Source organism: Osmia lignaria, chromosome 6 (genome assembly GCF_051020975.1).
Source record: "Osmia lignaria lignaria isolate PbOS001 chromosome 6, iyOsmLign1, whole genome shotgun sequence".
Classification (NCBI taxonomy): domain Eukaryota; kingdom Metazoa; phylum Arthropoda; class Insecta; order Hymenoptera; family Megachilidae; genus Osmia; species Osmia lignaria.
This window is the reverse complement of record NC_135037.1, coordinates 9,394,414-9,415,863: the sequence shown is the minus strand read 5'-3', so window position 1 is coordinate 9,415,863 and position 21,450 is coordinate 9,394,414. Positions and strand designations below refer to the sequence as shown.

Sequence of the window (21,450 nt, the reverse complement as noted above, 5' to 3'; positions counted from 1 at the left end):
ATTACCAAGCAAAAAGTATTTGAAGGAATTATGTAATGACAAAAATAATACAAGATAAATATTAGATAAGTATTTATTAATTAAACGATATTGTATGTTTTATAAAAATGTGAGGACGAAAAGCGAAAAATCCCGGACCTCTTTTTAGGCCTATTTTTGCCGGTAATGTCATCTCGCTGCATTACCCGTGTCTACTTCCTAGCATTCGCCAGATAGCGTAGCTATTCAGTTTCGAAGCACGGTTTTAACTTATACCGAATATTATTATAATATTTTCATAACCACCCAGATAAACCGATTTTGAACTTTTATCTGTATTTATCGTTAAAAATAATCGTTCACATTTTGTAACTTTCAACAACGAACGATATTGTTATGTATGTTATCGCGTTAAATATTTACAATGTGATTAATTTGTTATTGAACAAAGGAAGAACATGTACAAGTTAAACATTCTACTATTCTTTTACTGTTTTGCAACTGCTGCTGTTTTTGCTGTATGTATTGAATTTACTTCTTTAATGTTGTGTATTCATATTTTTTAGATTAATAACTTGTTAATATAATATATTTAATGGTTAAATCTAAATATCAGATATTTGAAAATGAATTATTAAATTTCAAACTGTATTATAATTATAATTCTTTTCTTTTTAGCAGAGCACACCTGATAATTTTTGTATAATTCTTGAACCAGTTCTAAGAACTTTTTCTTACAACTTGACAAGTCTTTCAAATCCTGAAAAAGATGTTACTTTACATTATGAATACTTGAATGAAACTATACGATTACAACTATGTACTTCATTAAAACAAAAATGCAATGGAAAGTATGGATACAGTATTTGTTTGACAAGAAATAATGAAGAGAAAGGGATAGGTTCTAATATTTTCTTATATCCTCTTTGAAATATTAAAATTATTGTTATTTTTTATTCAGCTAATCTTATCTTAATGTTACAGGAAAGATGCCTCCAAAAGTAGATATAGAAAATGGTAGAATAATGTTTGTATTTACTGGAGATGATTGTACATCTGAAACTAAATATAATGTAAATATTGTTATGAAATGTGATTATGAAGCTGGAAATAATTCTTTTCCTGAGTTATTTTATCATGTAAGTACCAATGATTTTATAAATAACTTCTGTTTATAATTCATCATATTTTAAATTACATTTCATTATTGAAATTTTAGACATTGACCCAATGTAATTTATACATGGTATGGAAAACTGCTCTTGCTTGTGGACCTAGAATTACACAAAGCTGTACAGTAACAGATAATGGATTGCATTATGATTTATCTCCTTTAACAAGATATTCACAAAATTATGTTATTCATATGGGTAATAAAACATCTCCAAAAATTATATTAAATGTATGCCACTCTGTGATATTTGAGTACAATGCTCTATGTCAAATGCATTCGGGAGCTTGTTTACAAGATGCCTCAAAATCTAAGTATATGTGTTTCTATTTTAAACTAGAATCTTTTTTTTAAATGACAGTTCTAAATTTATATTATATTAACAAAAATTTATTTGTAGATACGTGAATTTGGGTGAGGTGCAACATCCACCATTTTTAGAGGATGGAAAATTAAAACTTGTATATCAGGAGGGAGATATGTGTAAAATGAACATTACAGAACCACATATTAAGACTACTATTTCTTTTATATGTGACTTTGAAGCTATGGTAAATTTTGTAAATCAAATCATACCCAGTATTCAACTTTAAAATCTTTTTTTTTTAATATTTGTTAGGAGACAATCCCAGAATATGTTGGAGGGAATGAAGAATGTCATTACCAATTAATATGGAAAACTGCAGCAGCCTGCAGTGTAGAATCTTTGCGCAACCATAGTGCAATAACTGCTGGCAAATGTACAGTGAATAATCCTCTTACAAATTTTACGTAAGATTAGTTCAGATTATTCTAAACATATGTGTAATATTGAGAAAATGTGTAGGGAATAATATATTTTAGGTACGATTTACGACCCCTGATGAATAATGACTCTTATATTAATGCACAGAACGGAATAAAGTATCAATTTGGAGTATGTAAATCACCTAAGAATTCAAGCTGTGTATCTGGAACAGGTTATTTAAAATATTTTTAATCGTACCATTTAATTTCTTTACTAATAATTTGTTTTTATTTGTTATGTGCAAAGTTGTGTTATAGTTATTTTTGGTTTTAAATGTAGGAGCTTGTCTCACTAAAAATAGTACATCTATGGGAAGAGCAAATACAAATCTTATGTGGGAAGAAGGTGGACCTTATCTAAATTACACAAATGGAGATCTTTGCGAAAATGGGCAACGTCGTTACACAGTTATTGCATTCTTATGTGGAGCAGAAGGATCTCCAAATGAACCACTTGTTATGGAACAAAATTCGTGTCAGTTAATTATACATTGGAACACTAATTTAGTTTGCGAAAAAAGGGTTAGAGAATTAATTGAATACAGTTTTTATTTTATGATGATTAACTTTTTAAATCCTTCTGAGTTACTTTAATGGTGAAGTACATTAAAAAAAATGTTTTGATTTCATAGATAAAGTGTGCTACGGATGATGATGAGATAAATTTAAGTTCATTGATAAGGTCTACTAATAATTATATCGTAAAAGTGAATAAAACTGAGTTTCATATAAATATATGTAGACCGTTGGTCCCGGTACCAGGTTTAACATGTGCACACGGCAGTGCAGGTTGCAAAGCTTCAATAAGTCCAACTAATGAGTATGTAAACGAAGTCGTAAGTAGAAGTTGTAATTACATGTTCATTTTTAAGATAAAAATGAAATAATTGATAACCATGTAATATTTATTAACAGAGTTTAGGATTCCCAAAAGAAAGTCCTATAATAAATAGTGATCATGAAACAGTGTTACGATACATAGGTGGATCACCTTGCCCGGAAAATTTAGACAAATTAATTTCAACGAATTTCACATTCCCATGCCGTTCTAACGATAAGGTAATATGCATACATAACTTTGACTGCAATTTCACGAGGAAATGTTATAATTATGTAATTATTTTATGGTTGATTCTTTAAGGGATCTCCAGAATTCAAAGGATACAAAGACTGTACTTATATGTTTGAGTGGAAAACAAGTATTACATGCGGAGCTGTAATGGGAAATTGGACTCCTCCTTGTATCATAAAAGATCAGTTACTTTCGCATGAATGTAATCTGTCTTTGTTACATAAAAATCAACCGGTATATTATGTAAGTTCAAGTTTTAATAATAACATATAGTTTTTACATTAATAAAACCTACGTTATTTTCAATACACTTAGTAATAATTTAATAAAATTACAGGTAAAGAATAAACAAGGAAAAACATACAGTATATGTATATGCGGAGGAATAAAGCTCTGTAATAATTCTGCCATATGTCAAGGAAACAATGGTTATGGATCACTAACAAATGTAATTTTTGATTATGGTAGGAATATTATAAAATTGCACTATTCTAATGGTGGCAAATGTAATGTAAATAGTAAGTAGTATATATATATATATGATATCGTCCTCCTAAAGAGTTTTTTATGTAGGTTATAAATTGATTTCTTTTAAATTAGGTTCCTATACATCTGACGTGCGATTTATATGTAATGAATCTATAGGAATTGGCGAACCAAAATTACTATGGGTAAGCAAACGTCAGTTTTATTTAAATGGAATAATTAATTAAGCATATATTATGTATAAGATTTGAAGGTGGTATGTTTGCTGATATGGTTTCTCATTTTTTAGTTCCTTTCATATTTTTGTCATTAACCTCACGTTTATTGGATAACATTCTTCGAATTAATTTTACAGTTCGTTTTTAATTACAAAACGATTTAGAGGGGAAGACTTATATTTTCTATTTGTATTGTTCATAAATATAGGAATCGCAGTGCAACGCAGAATTCGAATGGCATACTAATGTTACTTGCACTTGTCAGTCAAACTCTCAGCAGCCTACGGCTTCTACAAATGTACATGAAATCGTGCAAGACTTTTCTGCTAGTCATAGTAAGTATAAGACTACCATTCAACCTTCTAAGAAGTCAGATTTTATCATTTTATAGAAACATTATCCTAGGTTCATAGACTAATTCACAGAAAGTTATCTTTTAGCAGATGTGTTACTTACTTGTTACAGCTGGTACAGTGGCAGGTATCGTGTTAAGCGTTATCGTCTTGGTAGCAGCATTTCTTTATTTTAAAGATCCTGATAAAAGAGCTTGTTTCCGTTCTTGTTTCAATCCCTTTTCCTCGAGAAGAGGCAGTGGCCGCGTTCAGTATTGTAGGGTATGTTTCTTAATCTTTTTATTTGTTAACAAAACTTCTGTTACAAAAATCTGTATATTTAAGTAGCAGTGGATATTGAATTAACTAAGTAATAATTTATGCATATTGTTTGTTTCAGGTCGATACAACGGAAGAAGCTCGTCTTCTGCTTGATGTTGACCCCACACAGTGTCAAACGGATAGTGATGACGATATGCTGAACGCGTAGTAAGTCTCAAATGAAGTAAGTAACATTTACAAAAGCAGAAAATGAGTTATGCTGTCGTGAAATATCTCCTCGTTTAGCTTGCTGCTATAGACTGACATTCATTTTGAAATTTCTTATAGTAGTTACGCTGCATAAAATGTTGGAATATTTATATGTATTATATGGTACTATGTGGTAAGATCGTTTAATATTTTTGTATCAAATGTTTCTTTTCCTGTGACTCAATAATATGTCTGAAACAGTAAAGAAACAGCATAATAAGAGGCTTTCTAGTAACTAAAGACCATATTATTACTTTAATTGTTTAGAAGAATTTTCAGAATGAAAATTGAATAGTATGGTTAAAAAAAAGGTGCATAATATATATTTTCTTTTTTAAATTCACTTACTTTCTGAATTAGCATTCTTACAAATTCGTAAGAAATAATTTCTGTTCTATTATACTCTTTTTAACATTAATCCCGGTATATTGTTACAGAATATATTATTTTTTATTTTTAAACTCATTCAGAAATTATAGGTAGTGAAGTCGTAGTAAATGTTCGAACGGATGATTTTCAGTATCAATTTTTTATTTATTTGTACCGTGATACTAATTAAGAGAACGTGATATAAAAAAAATTCAACAGCAAGACTGGTTAATTTGTCGTGAAATTATCCCTAATCTTGTTTAGAATCGTAGAAATGATTAGGTTTCCTGCGCTGATGGACAATTTTTAGTAAATTTTATTTTACTTATTCAAGGAATGGAATTTACAGTCAAATTCTAAATGTTTTAATGTCACAACTTACAAATTGCTTAAGAATCATATTATCAAAGAAACTAATTTTTATGCAACTGATGAGTAACTTTATTTTTCAAACTTGACTTTGTTAACTTTTGTTTGATAGTGTATATAGATTATTAATTGCATTTTTTTTTATATGTATCCATGCAGATAGCAAAGAAGAGTATAGATTTTAATACATTTGGTAGACATTCCAGTATATTTTTATTTGTTAAATGAAAAATTTTATTTCATGTTTGCAGTTTCTTGTTATGTGATAATAAGTATTTAAATTGTTTCATCATTTTTGTTACAATTATTAAAGATTTCAAACACTATTAACTGATTTAACGAAATATTGTATATTCTTATTATTTCTTAAATACTTCATGTAAAACAGACCATTTTACATTTAAATTTGTTACAATTTATAATGTATGTAAAATGCAATATAAACAAAGCAATATAATATACGATAATAGAGAAACAGTACCAACCTAATTCTACAGAAACTTCAGTTACTTCATTTTTTTTATCATAGATGAAATTGTCCAAATTGCGATTAAAAATTTCTGTACTAGTCAAAATATCTTGTTATAGTTTGCGAGTAAATAGTAAATGTAAACTTTCTACAAAGCTTTGTATCTGTTGTATTTATAAAATATTTCTTAATTACGGGTTGTGTGCTCGTTGTATCTTTACAATTATGCATACATGTATTTATAAGGGGATTCTTAATGTGTGTATAAAACAGATCAAGATTTTTAAATAATGATGTATCTGTAAATAACATTTGCACTGATAACTGTTATATTTTACCTCTTTCCTTATATAAAATAATTATCAATGATATAATAATAAGATTCAGTATATTTATTTTTACTTCTATTATTTCTATATTTTATTTTGGTGCAATTTAATGAAACCTTATTAGTCTGAGTCAGGATTATTAATTTCATAATTTCATAAAATTCACGTTTTATAAAGAGATTCTTTATTTATTGTTGCAGTCGTTATTTTTGGTGAATTCTATTATTTAATTATTTACGAATAATTTACGTTTCGTTTATAAGATTAGATAACAAAATAATTATCCAGGCTCATAAAATTGAGCAATAAACATGATTGTGTAGCAACATAATACATCTATGTACAATATAAATCCTGTAAGTTTATAGTATGCTTACATCGAAAATTAAAATTAAATGATAATGTTGATTGAAGTACAGTATGAAAATATAGTTATGTTTCGTACTGTATATATATGCTATAATTGAATTATTTAATATTATTTCAGATATTGTTCATCACACGATTCTATATTGTATCGAGTAAAATAGGTTTTCATGGAGAAAATGATGATATACGAGAAGCAGGAATTTTTAAAATGTGAATTTTGACGATATTAGTATTAAAAGTGATTTGGAAGCAAAATGATATAATTTTTAATTATTAAATATTATGAAATTTAGTATATAACTAAAAAGTACGAATAACAAAGCGAATTAAAATTTTCCCGCGTTAACGTTTACACGCTAGTGGCGGTCCGCCACAGGCCTATATATATGGGGCCTTCTCCCCTTCATCGTCATTCTTTCCCGGGCTATCTAAGGGGAAGGATGGCAGTAGGGAGCCCGGGAAAACTTTCGGCAAGACCTGGGAGATCATCATTTTCCCTGGAGAAACCTACCATATTCATTGCAATATATTTAAGGCGACACGAATTCTATTTCTATCATGATGATTTCAACAATAATCGCATACATATCTAACTGTTATTTACGAACCATACAAAATTATAAAAATACTTATTTACAGGAAGCTAGATTTCTTTTAAAACTAAATGTATTCAGTCCTTACGTATAATTTGTTCTTACACTTAAACAATATTAGTATTAAATGACACGTTTAAAAGCTAATTAAATATACATATATGCTAGCTATCTGTATAAAATGAATGTAATATTGAATCCCAGACATTGCACTATACATATACATCATTTATACAGAATGTGGCAGGATATGCGGTACAATCTGACAGGGAATGATTCTATGTAGGAAAATGAACTAAAAATTGAATCTCGTTTGTTAGAAAATTGAGTTTGAAAATCTATGGGATACATGTGCATTTGATATGGTATAATCAGCGCGAAAATATAACGCGATGATAAATATCATAAATACATATACGAATGAAAACGGAATGTAAATATTACGAGTGTCTATTAACATGGCTTAAAACGAAAAAATGTCTTTTATTTTCGGTTGTACCACGCATCCTGAAATTATTCATTCATATGAAGAAAGAGATTTTTTCCCAGTAAGTTCAATTTAAAAAAAAAAAACTCCATAAAACTATGGTCATACAGTGGTACACTGAATCTTGTTCATAAAATTATGTTTCGTTATGTCATCAGACGTGATTATGAGTTTAGCGTTACTATTCACCGGAGATATCTTTTCAGGATCCTTTTTATCTTCATTCTTCTCATTACAAATAAATACTTTAAGAGAGTCCGCGGGTGGTGTAGTGAGTGCTTCAGGAGTATTAATGGGATAAATGAGATCTTTCTTTTCACCGCTAATTTGAATACAAGGCTGATGTCTCTCAAATATTTTCCTTTTGATTGTATTTTTGGTCAATTCCGGTGGATGAGGTAAAGCGTATCTTAATTTATCCCAGAACCAAGGGTCACCCCATTTCACGTATGTATTCATATTCAAGTATGCCTTAAGTTCAGGATCCAAATTATCAGTGGGACCTATTTCACCATACAGGACCAAAATCACTCTTGCTCTACCTTCGCTCAGTGCTTGACAGTGCGCTGCTTTGAATTCCATTCGTCCCCAAACGCTTTCTATAAAATTGGACGACAAAACCACTATAGTTCTTCTGGAATCCTCAACGGATCTTGCGATTTGAGTAGGTATGTATTCTCCGGCTAGCCAGTCACGAAAGTGCAGGCACAGTTTGAATGGTCTGGGACCACTTTCCAGTTTCTGCACCAGCTCGTTCACAACAAAGTCTTCATCTTTGTGCGAATAACTGATGAACGCGTCGTACAGCTTATCCTTGTCCAGTTCATCCTCGGTTACCAGCCATAAGCACCATTCGTGAGCGTACAACCATACCTTGATTTCACGCTGGTACCTGTAGTACAGTGCTATCAAAGTACCGATGATCAATCCAACGATAGCTATGGAAAAACTTGCTCCCACAATCATCATAGTGTCAGTTGGACACAAATCTGTCACGGTCATCTTTAACATTGGAACATTGATATCTTGGCATATGATGGATGATAAATGAGGAATCATCACTCTGACTCTGGTTTGAATGAAGTTCAGAAAATCTTTCGCATCGCAGTCACATGTCCATGGGTTTTCATGCAATGTAAGTTTCTTTAGCATTGTGGAATTGCTCAGGAATTTCAAAACGTCTGATCCTAATCTGTTGAGATCATTATTGTGCAATTCTAATACTTCAATGTTTGATGGCAATTCATTGACAGATAGATCCTTCAGATTATTGTTGGCTAGAAGTAACTTGGATGTTGACACATTGTTCAAACCAAGTTCAGTTAAAGATGGCATTTTAGTTAATTTATTTCCCATGAAATTCAATTCCAGTCTGTAATTAGGAATGGTCTTAATGTTTTCTGGTATGCTCGTCAAATTCTTGTAGGAACAGTCTACTAGAAATGCATTATCGCTTTGTCTTATCCAACAAGAGCACTCTTCTGGACATGGTTCAGGTTTTGGACAGATGAAGGATTCTGAGTGTAACTGGTCCACAGCTGTATCGTTTATGTAGTCTGGACCGTGACAGGTCAAGTTTCCTGGTATTATATGGATGTAATTTTGAACGTTATTATGCATTTTTCCTTCTAGGTAACGAAGGAAGTCGTACAAAGCACAACCGCAAACTATGGGATTATTCTGGACATATATTATCACATCACGTGGAATTTCTTGATATTTTGCCAATTCTTCTGCGTCGCCTAGGTAAATATCTTGTATTTTGTTGTGGGTCAGATCCACTTTGAGGTCGTTGGATATAAATTGTAAATCCGTGGCCTGAAATCATACAAAAGGTTACCGATAAAATAAATAAGATACAACAAGAGAAATAAAAAGTTTATCGGTAAAGTAATATATTTTTGTAGCTACTTACCAATATGTAAGGTATCTGATTATAGCTGAGATTCAATAGACGCAACTCTATACCGTTTATAGTCCAATCGGAAAATATCTCGGAAATATTGTTATGGGCCAAATGTAATTCTTTAAGAGATTTGCAATCATAGAAATATGATTTCCTTCCAAACTCATCTACGAAAGAGGATGCCAATTTAAGTTGATTCATCGAGAATCTCGCAATTTCTAGATTCGCCAAAGAAATAAAACTCCTATCATCAATTGTTTCCAACTGATTTTGTTCCATATTTAAAATCCTCAGTGATTTTAAATTGTTAAACAGATTCCTGTAATTGGTACCATAAGAAGAATTGAAATTATAATATTTGATCAATATCGAATAAAAATATTAGAATAAAAATAACACTTACGCGGATATGGAAGTAAGATGGTTCTTTTCCAAATTCAAATAGACCAAACTAGTTGTATATGAAAAAATCTCATCTGGCAAGGACATCAATTTATTAGTACCAAGATCTAGTTCCAACAAACGATTCAATCCTTCAAAGATGCGTTTAGGCAAAGTCTCCAGATAATTATTCTCCAGACTGATATTCTTCAGAGACGTAGAACCCCAAAACAAGTCTTCAGGCATGGCGATCAATCCGCTTTGTTTCAATTTCAGCACTTCAAGCTGGGTCAAATTTGCGAAGAACCTTCTCGGCAGTGTCATGTTCCTTTTATTATTAGACAGATTGATATTCTTCAATTTAACATTGTTCCTTAGCAGATCCTCTGGCAAGGAGGTGAAGTTGTTATTGTACAAACTCAACGCTTCCAGATTTTCCAATCTCGCGAAAACATTCTCCGGTAAGGTAGTCAACTCGTTCGAATTTAGATCCAGAGAGGTCAAAGAGACGAGTTTGTCAAACGTGTCTGGTTTAACTTCCTTGAACTTGTTCAACCATAAGTTCAATAATCTAAGATTCGTCAGAGGGTCGAATATACCTGGCTCGATTTGACTGATCATGTTGTTACCCAGTTCGAGCACTTCGAGTTTCGGTGTGTTATTGAAGATCCCTGGGGATAGATAGACGTTGTTTTCTCGCAAGTCGAGCCACATTAGGTGAGGTACATCCACGAACACATCGCTGCTGAGATTCGTTAGGCCATTGCTGGAGAGGATCAATCGTTGCAATTTTGGGAAACCTTTCAGGTGTCTTCTGGTTAGATTGCCGCTCAAATTGTCGAACGATTGGAACAGTAGCTTGTCGACGTTCTCTGTGCCGAATCTGTTCGCGATTTCACCTAGGCTCGAGTTCGTTGGGAGACCGCACATCCGAATGTACACAGCCCTCATGTCGTCTTTGGGGAACAGGTTCAACAGACGGAAGTCGGTCCATCGTGGATAGTTTTGACACTGAATCTGAACAAATGAAATTTTATTTTTAGGGTAATTATTTACTATCGTTATCATTTATTTTTGATTCTGATGCTTAGGATAATCTAAGCTACCATAAATGTAAATTTTAGAATGTTTATCATGAATTTGTCAAAGTTGTTATGAGAACAATTGATGTTCTTTCTAGTAATTATCACGGAACATTTTTCTACTTGAATTGTGAGAGTGTTTCGCAATGGAAAGTGAAAGTCTCGACTCTGAATACCGATGAAAATTCAGGAGCGAAGCGTACAACTACAGAAGAACTTGAATGATATTCTATTTGAACATTTTTAGAAGAAATAGAAATGAATTTTCAGACTAACTAGAGTATCAATAATTAGTGCATTTAGACATTGAACATTTTGAACATATTTGAACATTTTTAGAAGAAATAGAAATGAATTTTCAGACTGTCTAGAGTATCAATAAGTGGAGTATAAAATAATAAAGCAAAGAACTAAGAACAAGTATATACTCTGTACAGAACATCTTTATTTACCGAAGAATGAACAAGAAAAACTTAATTATTTCGACTGAATAATTGAAATATTCCAAAACCATATTACTGTAATATATTCTTCAAAGAACACCGTGGAAACGGTGATTAACATGAAGCTCACGAAAGCACGTGTTTTGTACGAAACCATAATGTACAGTTACATTCCATCGGTTAGTTTTACGTATCCTATCATCGTGGATACTCTTTTAAAAGCATCAGTGAGTCACGGATGCTCACCTGAATATATTCGTGCGGTTGGACATTCACGATGAAGGCCGAGTTCTCGTCTGTCGGACAGTACAGTTGAACTTCGGCTTCGTAAGTATTGTGGCAATTACATCCCCATGCCGAGCACTGACGAGTATCGAAAGCGTTGCACGTAGCGAGGATGACCGAGATGATGATCCAACATGACCCGATCATTTTGTTTGTACCTCGTGTACGCTTGATATCTGCTGCAACAGAAAATTATACGTAATATGTTATTGACCAAGTTCTTCACGCTTTAATCAAAGTTATTTATTTGTGGAATTTATTCTACGTACAGTTTTATGTATTATAAGGTTGAAAAAAAGACAGGAAACTATGGAAGAAGGTGATTCTACATTTTCAAAGATCTTTGCCACTGCATAGAAATGAGAAGGATAAAATAATAAATTGAAGCATTGTATTGAAAAATTAATTTTGAATATTTTTAATATAAAAAGAATTGAAGGAAATTCTAAGATTACTTTATCTAAGATTAATATTACTTTAATTTTGTAAGTTGTTAATTGAACAATTTAATTTGCGTTATTGCTATTGCAACGTTATCACTGCAGTAATTAACGCGTTAATTACATTATAATGCGTGTACTTAATGTGAGTAATGTTAAATAATGAAAAGGAAAAAGAAGAGTGATCTGATCATTTCGTGATGAATTGACGAAGTTGGTAGAGAAGTAAAATCGGAAATAGTGGTACGACGGATCAGATAATTGTGATAACTTCCTCGTGTGATGATAAGAACACCATGTTTCGCATCGCAAAGCATACTGACATTGATAAACTCTTTTCCTGTTTATACTATGACTTACGATGAAGCGTTTGAGAACGAATGTTTATATGATATTTGATGAATTTCAATTTGAACTTTTTAAGAAAATTAATTTAAAACATTTTCGAAATTTTGAAATCAATCATTTCAATGACTGCTTACTTAGTGACAAATTAAGGGGAGGTCTAAGGAACTTACGATTTCTTGACTTACTGGACTTACTTTCTAGGAAGTCCCTTTACAAGTCAAAGAATATTAAATGAAAATTTTTTTGTATAATTTCTCTTTTTCTGTACGATTAAATATTATTTCATTTTATTTACAATAAATTTCAATTTTCCCAAGGGGGACTCTTCGGAGGTTTGATAGTCCTGGGCCCCAGAAATCTTCATCCGTTCCTATACCTACTGATAATTATTCTTTATATAATTGCAAATGAAATTTTTCATTTATCTAACAATTCAATTTTCAACCTATCAGGTTTCATTACTATTTGAATTATTTATAACCAACAATATATTGGATCATAGTATTACTATTATAATTGTCATTGGATCAGAGAACAAGATTAACGTCAAAAAATTTCACAATGAACGTCTGTCTCCGTAACTATGCTCCTGTGAACGAAGAGAAAGAAAAAACAGTCTTGGGCTTCGTTCAAGAAGAAAGAATGTCGACAGAACATGTCTGTCACGTTTCAGATCCATCGCGTAACGTAGATCCGGGCTAACGACCTGTATAGAAGTTTTCTCTAAACGGGACACGCCTCTTTCTACGTACTCATTACAAAATGCGTAATGCATATACGGGTCTTAATACACATGTAAGTACGTTGTACACTTCGCTGCAACGACGCAATGGTTACTTGATTCGCGATAGATCTTTGAAGAACCGCGGTAAAAAGCCAAAGGAAAGCCTAACATAGATCTTCCTGGTTTTATAGATAAAAAATTGTTAGAAAATAGGCAAATATTTTAGGATGTTTTCAAGTTTTCAATTTATATGTATTCTACATAATTCACTCTTTTCTTTTCATATACTATATCTCTTGCATCTCATATTATAACGCAGAAACATGTTCGTGAGTTACGCTGAGAAATATCCAGAGCTTATTTATCATGTTGGAAATAAAATTTGCGATTACTAGCACTATGAAATAACACTGAATAAGTTCTTAATTAGATTGCTGAAAAGCGAAAATTATTGATAGAAATCAAATAAGTAAAGGTATTTCGTATCTGCATTTGCGTTTTGTATTTTTGAAATGACTCTATAAGATGATCCATAATTATTGTTTTTTACAAGTGAAATTATAATAAAAATATAAAACAACGATGTCCCAGACGGAATTACATTATGATTATCTGTGTACTGTTAATTAGACCAAGTTCGACCACATAGGAATAGGTCAGTACATTTCAAAGTATTAGATAAAATTCTACATGCTTTTGAACGTCACGGTTATGAAACATAAGTGTTTCGATTTTTTTAATGACCCAGTTTTGCAGGTGTCAACTATCCTGATAAACATTCTTTAAAAGTTTTGTTATATACGATATTTTTTGTTCATAGTTAAGGACAAGAAGATGGTTAATGATTGGTTTCGTGATTTTCCTCTGTGATTGAGGCGAACCATATTGATACCGATGTTTCATAATATTGAAGATAATAGTACAAGTTCGCGTAAGTAACAAATCTGGATTGTTTCAACAATTGCATGTTGTTGTTCTAAGAAATAAGATTGGAGATTATATGTCTGGAGTTGGGAATTTAGAAAATTAAAAATGTAGGCAATTGGAAAATTAGGTAATTAGGAAACTGCCAAATTGGGAAATTCGAAAATTAGGAAATTGATAAACTAGAAAATTGGCAAAATGAAAAATTAGGAAATTAACGGCTTAGAATATCAGACAATTAAGAAACTACCAAATTAAAAAATTGGAGAATTAGCAAATTGGGAAATTAGAAAATTTGTGAAATTAAAATATTAGGTACTGGAAAGATAAAAATTAGAAAAACAAATAACTAGGAAATTACAAAAACTTAAATCTTTTAACACGTTCTTTAATTACGGGAAAATTAAAACAAAGGCTACGTATTGTACTTTGCCTAATTAACATTCCGTATTCTAATAAATATGATGGATTATGATTATGCGTCGCGTATCGTGTTAAACAAACATTATTTCTTTTAAATTCACGTTATTCATTTAATTATTTTTCATATACAAACGATGACGCGCAATATGTTCTAATCAGGTAAGATGTACGTAACCGTGACCTCTCAATCAAAAGAACTGTAATCTTCTCTTTGATGTACATATTAACATCTTATATAATGCGATTAGATAGAGTAAGCGCACAGTGTTTAACTCTAGTGTACATCATTCACAACGAGCGAGCAATGTTTGTAATTGTAAAACAGAATTATCTTTGGTAAAGATACCTAGATGGGTTCTATTGCAGTTCGTTCAAAACTACCGAATCATCATAGTGCTTGATAAATTGATTTTCCACCTTTGTTTCTATTAATTATATATTATCATTTGCTCACAAAGAAAATAGATATAATTGTATTATATAATTTAGTAGTCATGGCTGCATTAAAAATATCATTCCTTGATCAAAAATTTGTATTTTTTAAAGCTGTAAATTATTTGAAATAAATCTTCAATAAGTCATATAATTTTATTAATATGAACTTACAATATATGTAGTCTATTGATAGAGGTTTAATAGAAACTTTTTAATTTCCATTAATATTCTGTATCCAGCATTAACAAAAGACGAAAATTCAATATCTACAAAAGTTGTTTATCGTAAAACATTTTTAACTTCCTAGAAATTTAGAAAAAGAATGCTTATCAGGCTTAGAAGTTTAATACACCGATTTAATCAAAAATCCATCCAAATGCAAGTAGAATTAATCATTCATAATAAGATTAATAATATAAGGTTGAGATATATTGAAATTTTGTGTTCAAGTGAACATGCTATCGAACAAAAGATTTCCACGAAATTACATATTTTGATAATAAAATACGAAGAAGTTGGCAAGAGTAAATAATACCTGTGGAGAAACAGTCAGTATCTTTTGAGCTTTTCATTGTACTTACATATGATTCACACTAGAGGTGAACAACTCTGAACTAATAAGACTAATCTTGTAATTTTATTTAAATAACCCAGAAAATTCAAACGTTTCTATATAATCTTCTAAATATTGCATGCGCACTTGGATTACAAATTAATTCGTCTTTTCTGTTTATCAATAGATTAAATTAATCTTAAATCATAAAATTTGGCTTCGTTTATATTGGGTCTTATCGTCTATATTTATAAACTCTATCTGCGTTGATATGAATCGTCCATTGCATTAAAAATGATTTTCTGGACAAATTATTGAATAAAGATACCATTGATTATATCAATTAATGATTTATAGATAATATTACAGTTTTCTTTTTTTTCAAATATAAAAAAAAATGAAGAATTGGATTTATTTTCTAAGTTAATTGGAGTAAGCTTATTGTATTTATTTGTTTATTGTTAAGTGAAAATTTAATGTTGCATCGATTATCAGGTCATTAGTGATAGGATTCTGTGTGAAGATGATCTTACAGGAGACCCTCGTTATATTGCTGCGTGAGTAATTTGACCTATAAAAAAAAATAGTAGTGCTATTCTTTTACTATCATAGTTTATGATAATGATACATTTCTATTTCTCTTCCACCTTTTAAATGAGAGTTTGGAAGCTTGACAAATCTTCCGCTCCTACAGTCCCGTTGGTGGCAATATAATGAGAGATTACTGCGTTTTATTTTCTATCAATCTATTTGAGTAATCTTATTTTCAATTTTTTTCATTTTTATAACAATGTCGATATATTTATGTACCCATCTCTGTTTTTATACATAATGTAGGTAGATATAGTTATAATTTCAAAATCTGTACATATATCCTTTGAAAGCTATTTTAGAATATAACCTAATAAGAGGCTGAAGAGAATTAAAATAAATGAATCAATATCCAGATGGAGCATTAATAAACAAAATCGTGGTCTGCAGTTCTCCAAAATAAAATAGAAATTTGTGACCAAAGTTTCCTTAATGTCAAGTCAATTATGCAAAGTTTGAGCTAAATCAGTGTCGCAAAGGTCGTGTATTCTCCTCGCCAATAAAGTCTCTAGACTTTCATCGATAATGTATGTGGAGATACAATACCGATTTAGCAAGACCAAGGACGATCGCCATTCTCTTTGTTTTTGTACTCTGCTTCGTGAAACCTGTTCACTTATGTATGTGCAAAACAAAACAAAAAGATCAGGATTTTACTAACAAGTTCCTCCTCTCCAAGATGTGTACCAAGAAACGGTACCTACACGGTAGAGAATTAAATAAATATGCAAATCATTCATTATTTTAGATAATTATTTATTTATCAACGGAATAAATATTCAAAGTGTAAAAGGAATGAATGGTGTTTCGTGGATACGACTGTAATCAAAAGAATGATTTATTTCTAAATGCGACAATAATTAAAAAAATTGTTGCTTTGTTTTAAATTGACCATGAAATATAATTTATCAAAGCGTGTAACAGCGAATTTAATGCGTGATGTATAGCATACTTGACGTTGCACCTCAATTAATTATCTCGTAAGCTCATAAGGATTAATTTTCGAAAATTCTAAGAAGAGCAATTATTTATTTCGCTCGATAAGGAGAAGCAAACAAGACTTTAAGAGCAGATGGTTTTATTCAGCAAAAATAATACATTTTAACAAATTGTTAGCAGCTCTAATTTTTTATTTTTTTTTAATTTTGACGTATGATTTGTATATTTAGAAAGATTTCGATTTAGACTTTATTATCTCGATTAATTAATAACAAAAAATTTATAAAATAAGTTACAATTGATAACGGTTCGGACTGAAGGATTTATCGATTTCCGGTTGATTAAGTATTAATATCTATACATATATTATAAATCAGTAACATTTCAGATGACTTGTTATCATTTGTTTATTAATATTTTCTTTCGGTCAGCAAAAATTTGTGCAGTTCGATTCATTTTTCTTTATAGGGCAGTAGTGACCCGTAGGTAATATTATTATCTGATAATAATCTTAAACGTTTAAGAACTTTTTCTCATTATATAATAATCAAGGCTATTTATTCTGGTCCCAAATAAACAAAATGCTCCTTTATCAATTCTGAGAGTAACATACGATCCAAATTTTATCTACTTATTCTACCTGAATTTGATAATCCACTTTAAAGAGATAATATGCTATTTCAAATGAATCTTTCGATTGATTACAAGTTGTACAGATTTAAACTGCTTCTAAAAGGTTGGTATCAGTGAAATTCCGGTTATTAATAATGGTGCAATAATTTTATAAGAATTAAAATTCAATTAACGCTTCTGCACGTAAAGATGGACTTTATTATTATTTTTCTTCCATGATAAACAATTATTTACCTGTTTAAAATTCCTAATTGCAGGTATATAAATATGTATCAATTCTTTAAAAATGTTAAGGTATGTGAAGAACGTGAAACGCGAATTCTCATTAATTATTAATATGAATATTAAATTTTTCCTTTCTAGAATTAAACGTTTCCCCAAACTACATTATAAAAAATTTCTACCTTTTACAAAGATAGGTGCTTATCACATAGTATAATTTCCATATTCCATGAATCATAATAATTTATGTTATTCAAATTGAAACTTATACCAAATTAATAAGAAATAATAATAATTATTATAGCGTTTCTGGCATATATTTACTATATTTCTTTGTCTTATTATGTATGAAATATTATTTAAGCGCATTTACATTATAATTTCTTTTACAAATCATACTAAAATTATAATGAAATATTTATAAATATGTACACGATGGAACACAAGACAAATATTTTGGTAAAAAATGTATCTCTGATAAATGAGTCAGTTCCGGATATAAACATGCGAATAATTCTTCACAGATAATCTGCACGCGAATAAATCTGCTTTTAAGGAAACTATAAAAATGACGAATCAAAAAAGAACATGTGTGTTGAATGTTGCAAATGTTTTTTTAAAGCTTAGCGTTTCCCTGTATATGATATTTTGTGGGATGTTTTAAACGTCGATATAACAGGATTGTAAAAATTTCCTTTGCAAATTGCACCTACTCAATTTATACTCTTTTATACCGATATGTTGCGAATGTAATTATACCTTGCATCGAGAATTCAACATCCGCGAAGAAGTTACGGATGATAAGTTCGCTTTGTAGAATTATCAACTTGTAGAGGAAAAACACCGAGGAATTAAATTCTCTAACTTATTGTTAGATTAATAGTGAAATGTTGCAATTTTATTCTCTGATCTGATCTTAATTATCATAATTACGATCTACATATTAGTCTAATGATATGTATACACGTGTTATTATACAGTGCATAATTATTATATTACTGTATATTAATATTATTATAATAATTATCACACTAATTACCATGAATAATTGAGGAAGATATATTAAACAAAATAATTAAAATTTGAAATAGTTAACTTTAATTTTTCATGAATAACATTTTATTATTTTTAAAATTATATTTTTAATTTTAAAATAACAAGAAATTGAAAGTCATAAGATAAATAATTATTGAATATAAGAATAATACAAATTTTATTAAAGGTACATAATAGTTATCGTATGGTTATAGCCTGAATATTTTAACTAGTAATATTTATACGCTTCTTTTTGATAACTAATAAAAATTACAATGATACGACAATAATAGATCGTATCAGACATCCATTCCCGCGCATAATCTTCCTTCACTATAAAATTGAAAAACTGAACTTCAAATCACACGTGGCTGATCTATCGATACCTAAGTTAGTCGTTACATCATCGATAGGTAGTTAGATACCGGGAAATTCAGACACGAATTTTAATCGACAAATTAATGTATGGAAGAAACTATTCCTACGAGTATTGTAGGCTATAAGTTCAACCATTTCCAGGAAAACACATCACGGGAATCATAAACTTCTACAGCGCGTCGTTTACAGTGAAATAAAAAAATGAGTTGTTTCATACCGAACAGTGTAACCTTAACAGTAATGCAATATTTAAAATGACAAACAATAATATTTATTTTGACAACAAATTTTCATTTATCCTATTAATTAAAATATGTATTTATAAAAATAATACTAAATTTCTGTACAATTATATGCATTCCATTGCAATGTACATATAATATAATAATCAATAGTTTGAAATTGAATATTTAACTTACCAGATTCAGCGTAGATGATTAGCACACGTCGCGACCATTCGTTGTCGTTGTTTGTTTTGTTTCTTCCTCGTCAAACAATACTCGTTCAATTAAACGAACACACTGTGCACAATTTCACAGACGCGTTCTTTCTTGTCACGAGAATCGTTCGATCGTGAGACACAACACTTTAGAGAAGCAGGAAAGGAATTTTAAATGCAAAAAGTCCAATTAAAATTTATTTAGAAACCACCTACGTGAACGGTTCGACGCAAACTGACGGTTCCCTGCGAGCTCTCGATGGCTCGAACTCGGAATCACGGAACTGACCACGTGATCACCGAGTGGACCAATGGTGGGAGCGGGATGAGCGCGCATGCGCAACGAGGTAGGGGAAAGCCCTTTTTGAAATTTGCGTAAGCAACGAAATTTCTAATTAGTAATTTGTTATTAATCCTGGAATCTGACGCTATGGTTCAATATTATTATGATTCGGTACTGATTCGGTTATCAACAAATACTGTATCAGATGTAAGGTAACCAAAATATTGTTCTTTATAGTTTGATATAGTTTTATTATATAGAATTAATTATTTTACAGAATTTATTGTTGATTTAATTATTAGACACAATGCGCGTCAACTGTGAGTTCATACATTCAGAATCATATCGGTTTCATACTTTTTTTGTTTATACGCTTCACTGAGTAATCGTCAGGAACCAATGATACATTGTGAAATATGGAAAGTTTTACAGAGGCACATAAAAAAATGTGGAATTACCGACAAAATATTTGAATCTTAGAAATTCAGTATCACGGAAAAACTAATTGCAATAACATGTTTTTGTTGCTAAGATACTTCCATCATAAACGAGTGTATATGTATGTATACTGATGATGATATAATCAATATAAACACGAGTGACCCATTTAAAAGAAACATATCAGTCACAATAGAGTGAAATTTAATTAAAAATTAAATTGTTTTCATGTACGTAAATAAAAATGGTAAATTTTGGGACACCCTATATATACAAGGGTTACGTGTATGGTTTCCCAGATGTAAATACATGTAACAAGATATGTATAACATCTCGAAGAAGCATTGCAGACAGAACTACTTTTTCCAGACAACCAGACTACTGGTACTTTCCCTTCTCTAAATATTTATCTAGATCAGTTTTTGCTTCTTAACAATAGAGGAGACCCTTGAAAACATCAGCAATAATCATTATTATAGGAGCGAAGCTATTGAAACTATTGGAATAAAACAAGTCAAAATTATATTATCAAACACAGAGATAAGGAATTTGAAATCTTTTTACTGTTTTCAACATTTTGTACTCGTAATAATTATTCTCTTAAACGCAATTCACACAATAATTGAGAGATTTATGAATGATAAAAATAAATCTGATGATAGTGCCGTATCTATCTCATTGATATTTTTAAAATTAATGAAATATCAGTCGAACCATTTTATCGAAATATCTGTGTTATCATAATTATATATAGTTTAATTTACTACAGTAATTTTGCAATCTCTATTACCTGTAAAACTGATAGATAGTATATCATGGGTCATATAGTATTCAAATTTTATAATTTATTTTAATCATAGAAATTAAAATATAATTTTATGGATATTCATTATTTGGTATTTTTTTTTGAAGATTTTCATATAATTCTTCTTATTGTTATCCAGATGGCTTTGTTCTCTTTCAGACGTTCCAATGCTTACTTTTCAAA

General features: G+C 30.3%; 2 protein-coding genes across 4 annotated transcripts; one reads left to right on the top strand and one right to left on the bottom strand.

The window, feature by feature from the left end:
• Window positions 1–175: 175 nt before the first annotated feature.
• On the top strand, window positions 176–7,422 carry Lerp (lysosomal enzyme receptor protein). Of its 2 annotated transcripts, XM_034331362.2 has the most exons (17): window positions 176–497; window positions 658–880; window positions 964–1,118; window positions 1,199–1,464; window positions 1,551–1,701; window positions 1,770–1,921; window positions 1,994–2,109; window positions 2,217–2,458; window positions 2,569–2,772; window positions 2,852–2,995; window positions 3,078–3,251; window positions 3,346–3,526; window positions 3,609–3,679; window positions 3,921–4,047; window positions 4,178–4,326; window positions 4,445–4,549; window positions 6,599–7,422. In XM_034331362.2, exons 1-16 carry the CDS (start codon window positions 438–440, stop codon window positions 4,532–4,534), a joined length of 2,505 nt encoding a protein of 834 aa, XP_034187253.1. In that variant the 5' UTR covers window positions 176–437; the 3' UTR covers window positions 4,535–4,549; window positions 6,599–7,422. The 2 variants fall into 2 exon arrangements, with proteins under 2 accessions (XP_034187253.1, XP_034187255.1); XM_034331364.2 differs by lacking the exon at window positions 6,599–7,422 and having other exon boundaries at window positions 178–497; window positions 661–880; window positions 4,445–6,201.
• Window positions 7,423–7,572: 150 nt separating this feature from the next.
• On the bottom strand, window positions 7,573–19,989 carry Tl (toll like receptor). 2 transcript variants are annotated; one of them, XM_034331358.2, is made up of 5 exons: window positions 19,722–19,989; window positions 11,619–11,836; window positions 9,870–10,864; window positions 9,476–9,785; window positions 7,573–9,378 (listed from the first exon to the last, which is right to left on the bottom strand). In XM_034331358.2, exons 2-5 carry the CDS (start codon window positions 11,802–11,804, stop codon window positions 7,663–7,665), a joined length of 3,207 nt encoding a protein of 1,068 aa, XP_034187249.2. In that variant the 5' UTR covers window positions 11,805–11,836; window positions 19,722–19,989; the 3' UTR covers window positions 7,573–7,662. The 2 variants fall into 2 exon arrangements, with proteins under 2 accessions (XP_034187249.2, XP_034187250.2); XM_034331359.2 differs by having other exon boundaries at window positions 11,619–11,833.
• Between the last annotated feature and the right edge of the window lie 1,461 nt (window positions 19,990–21,450).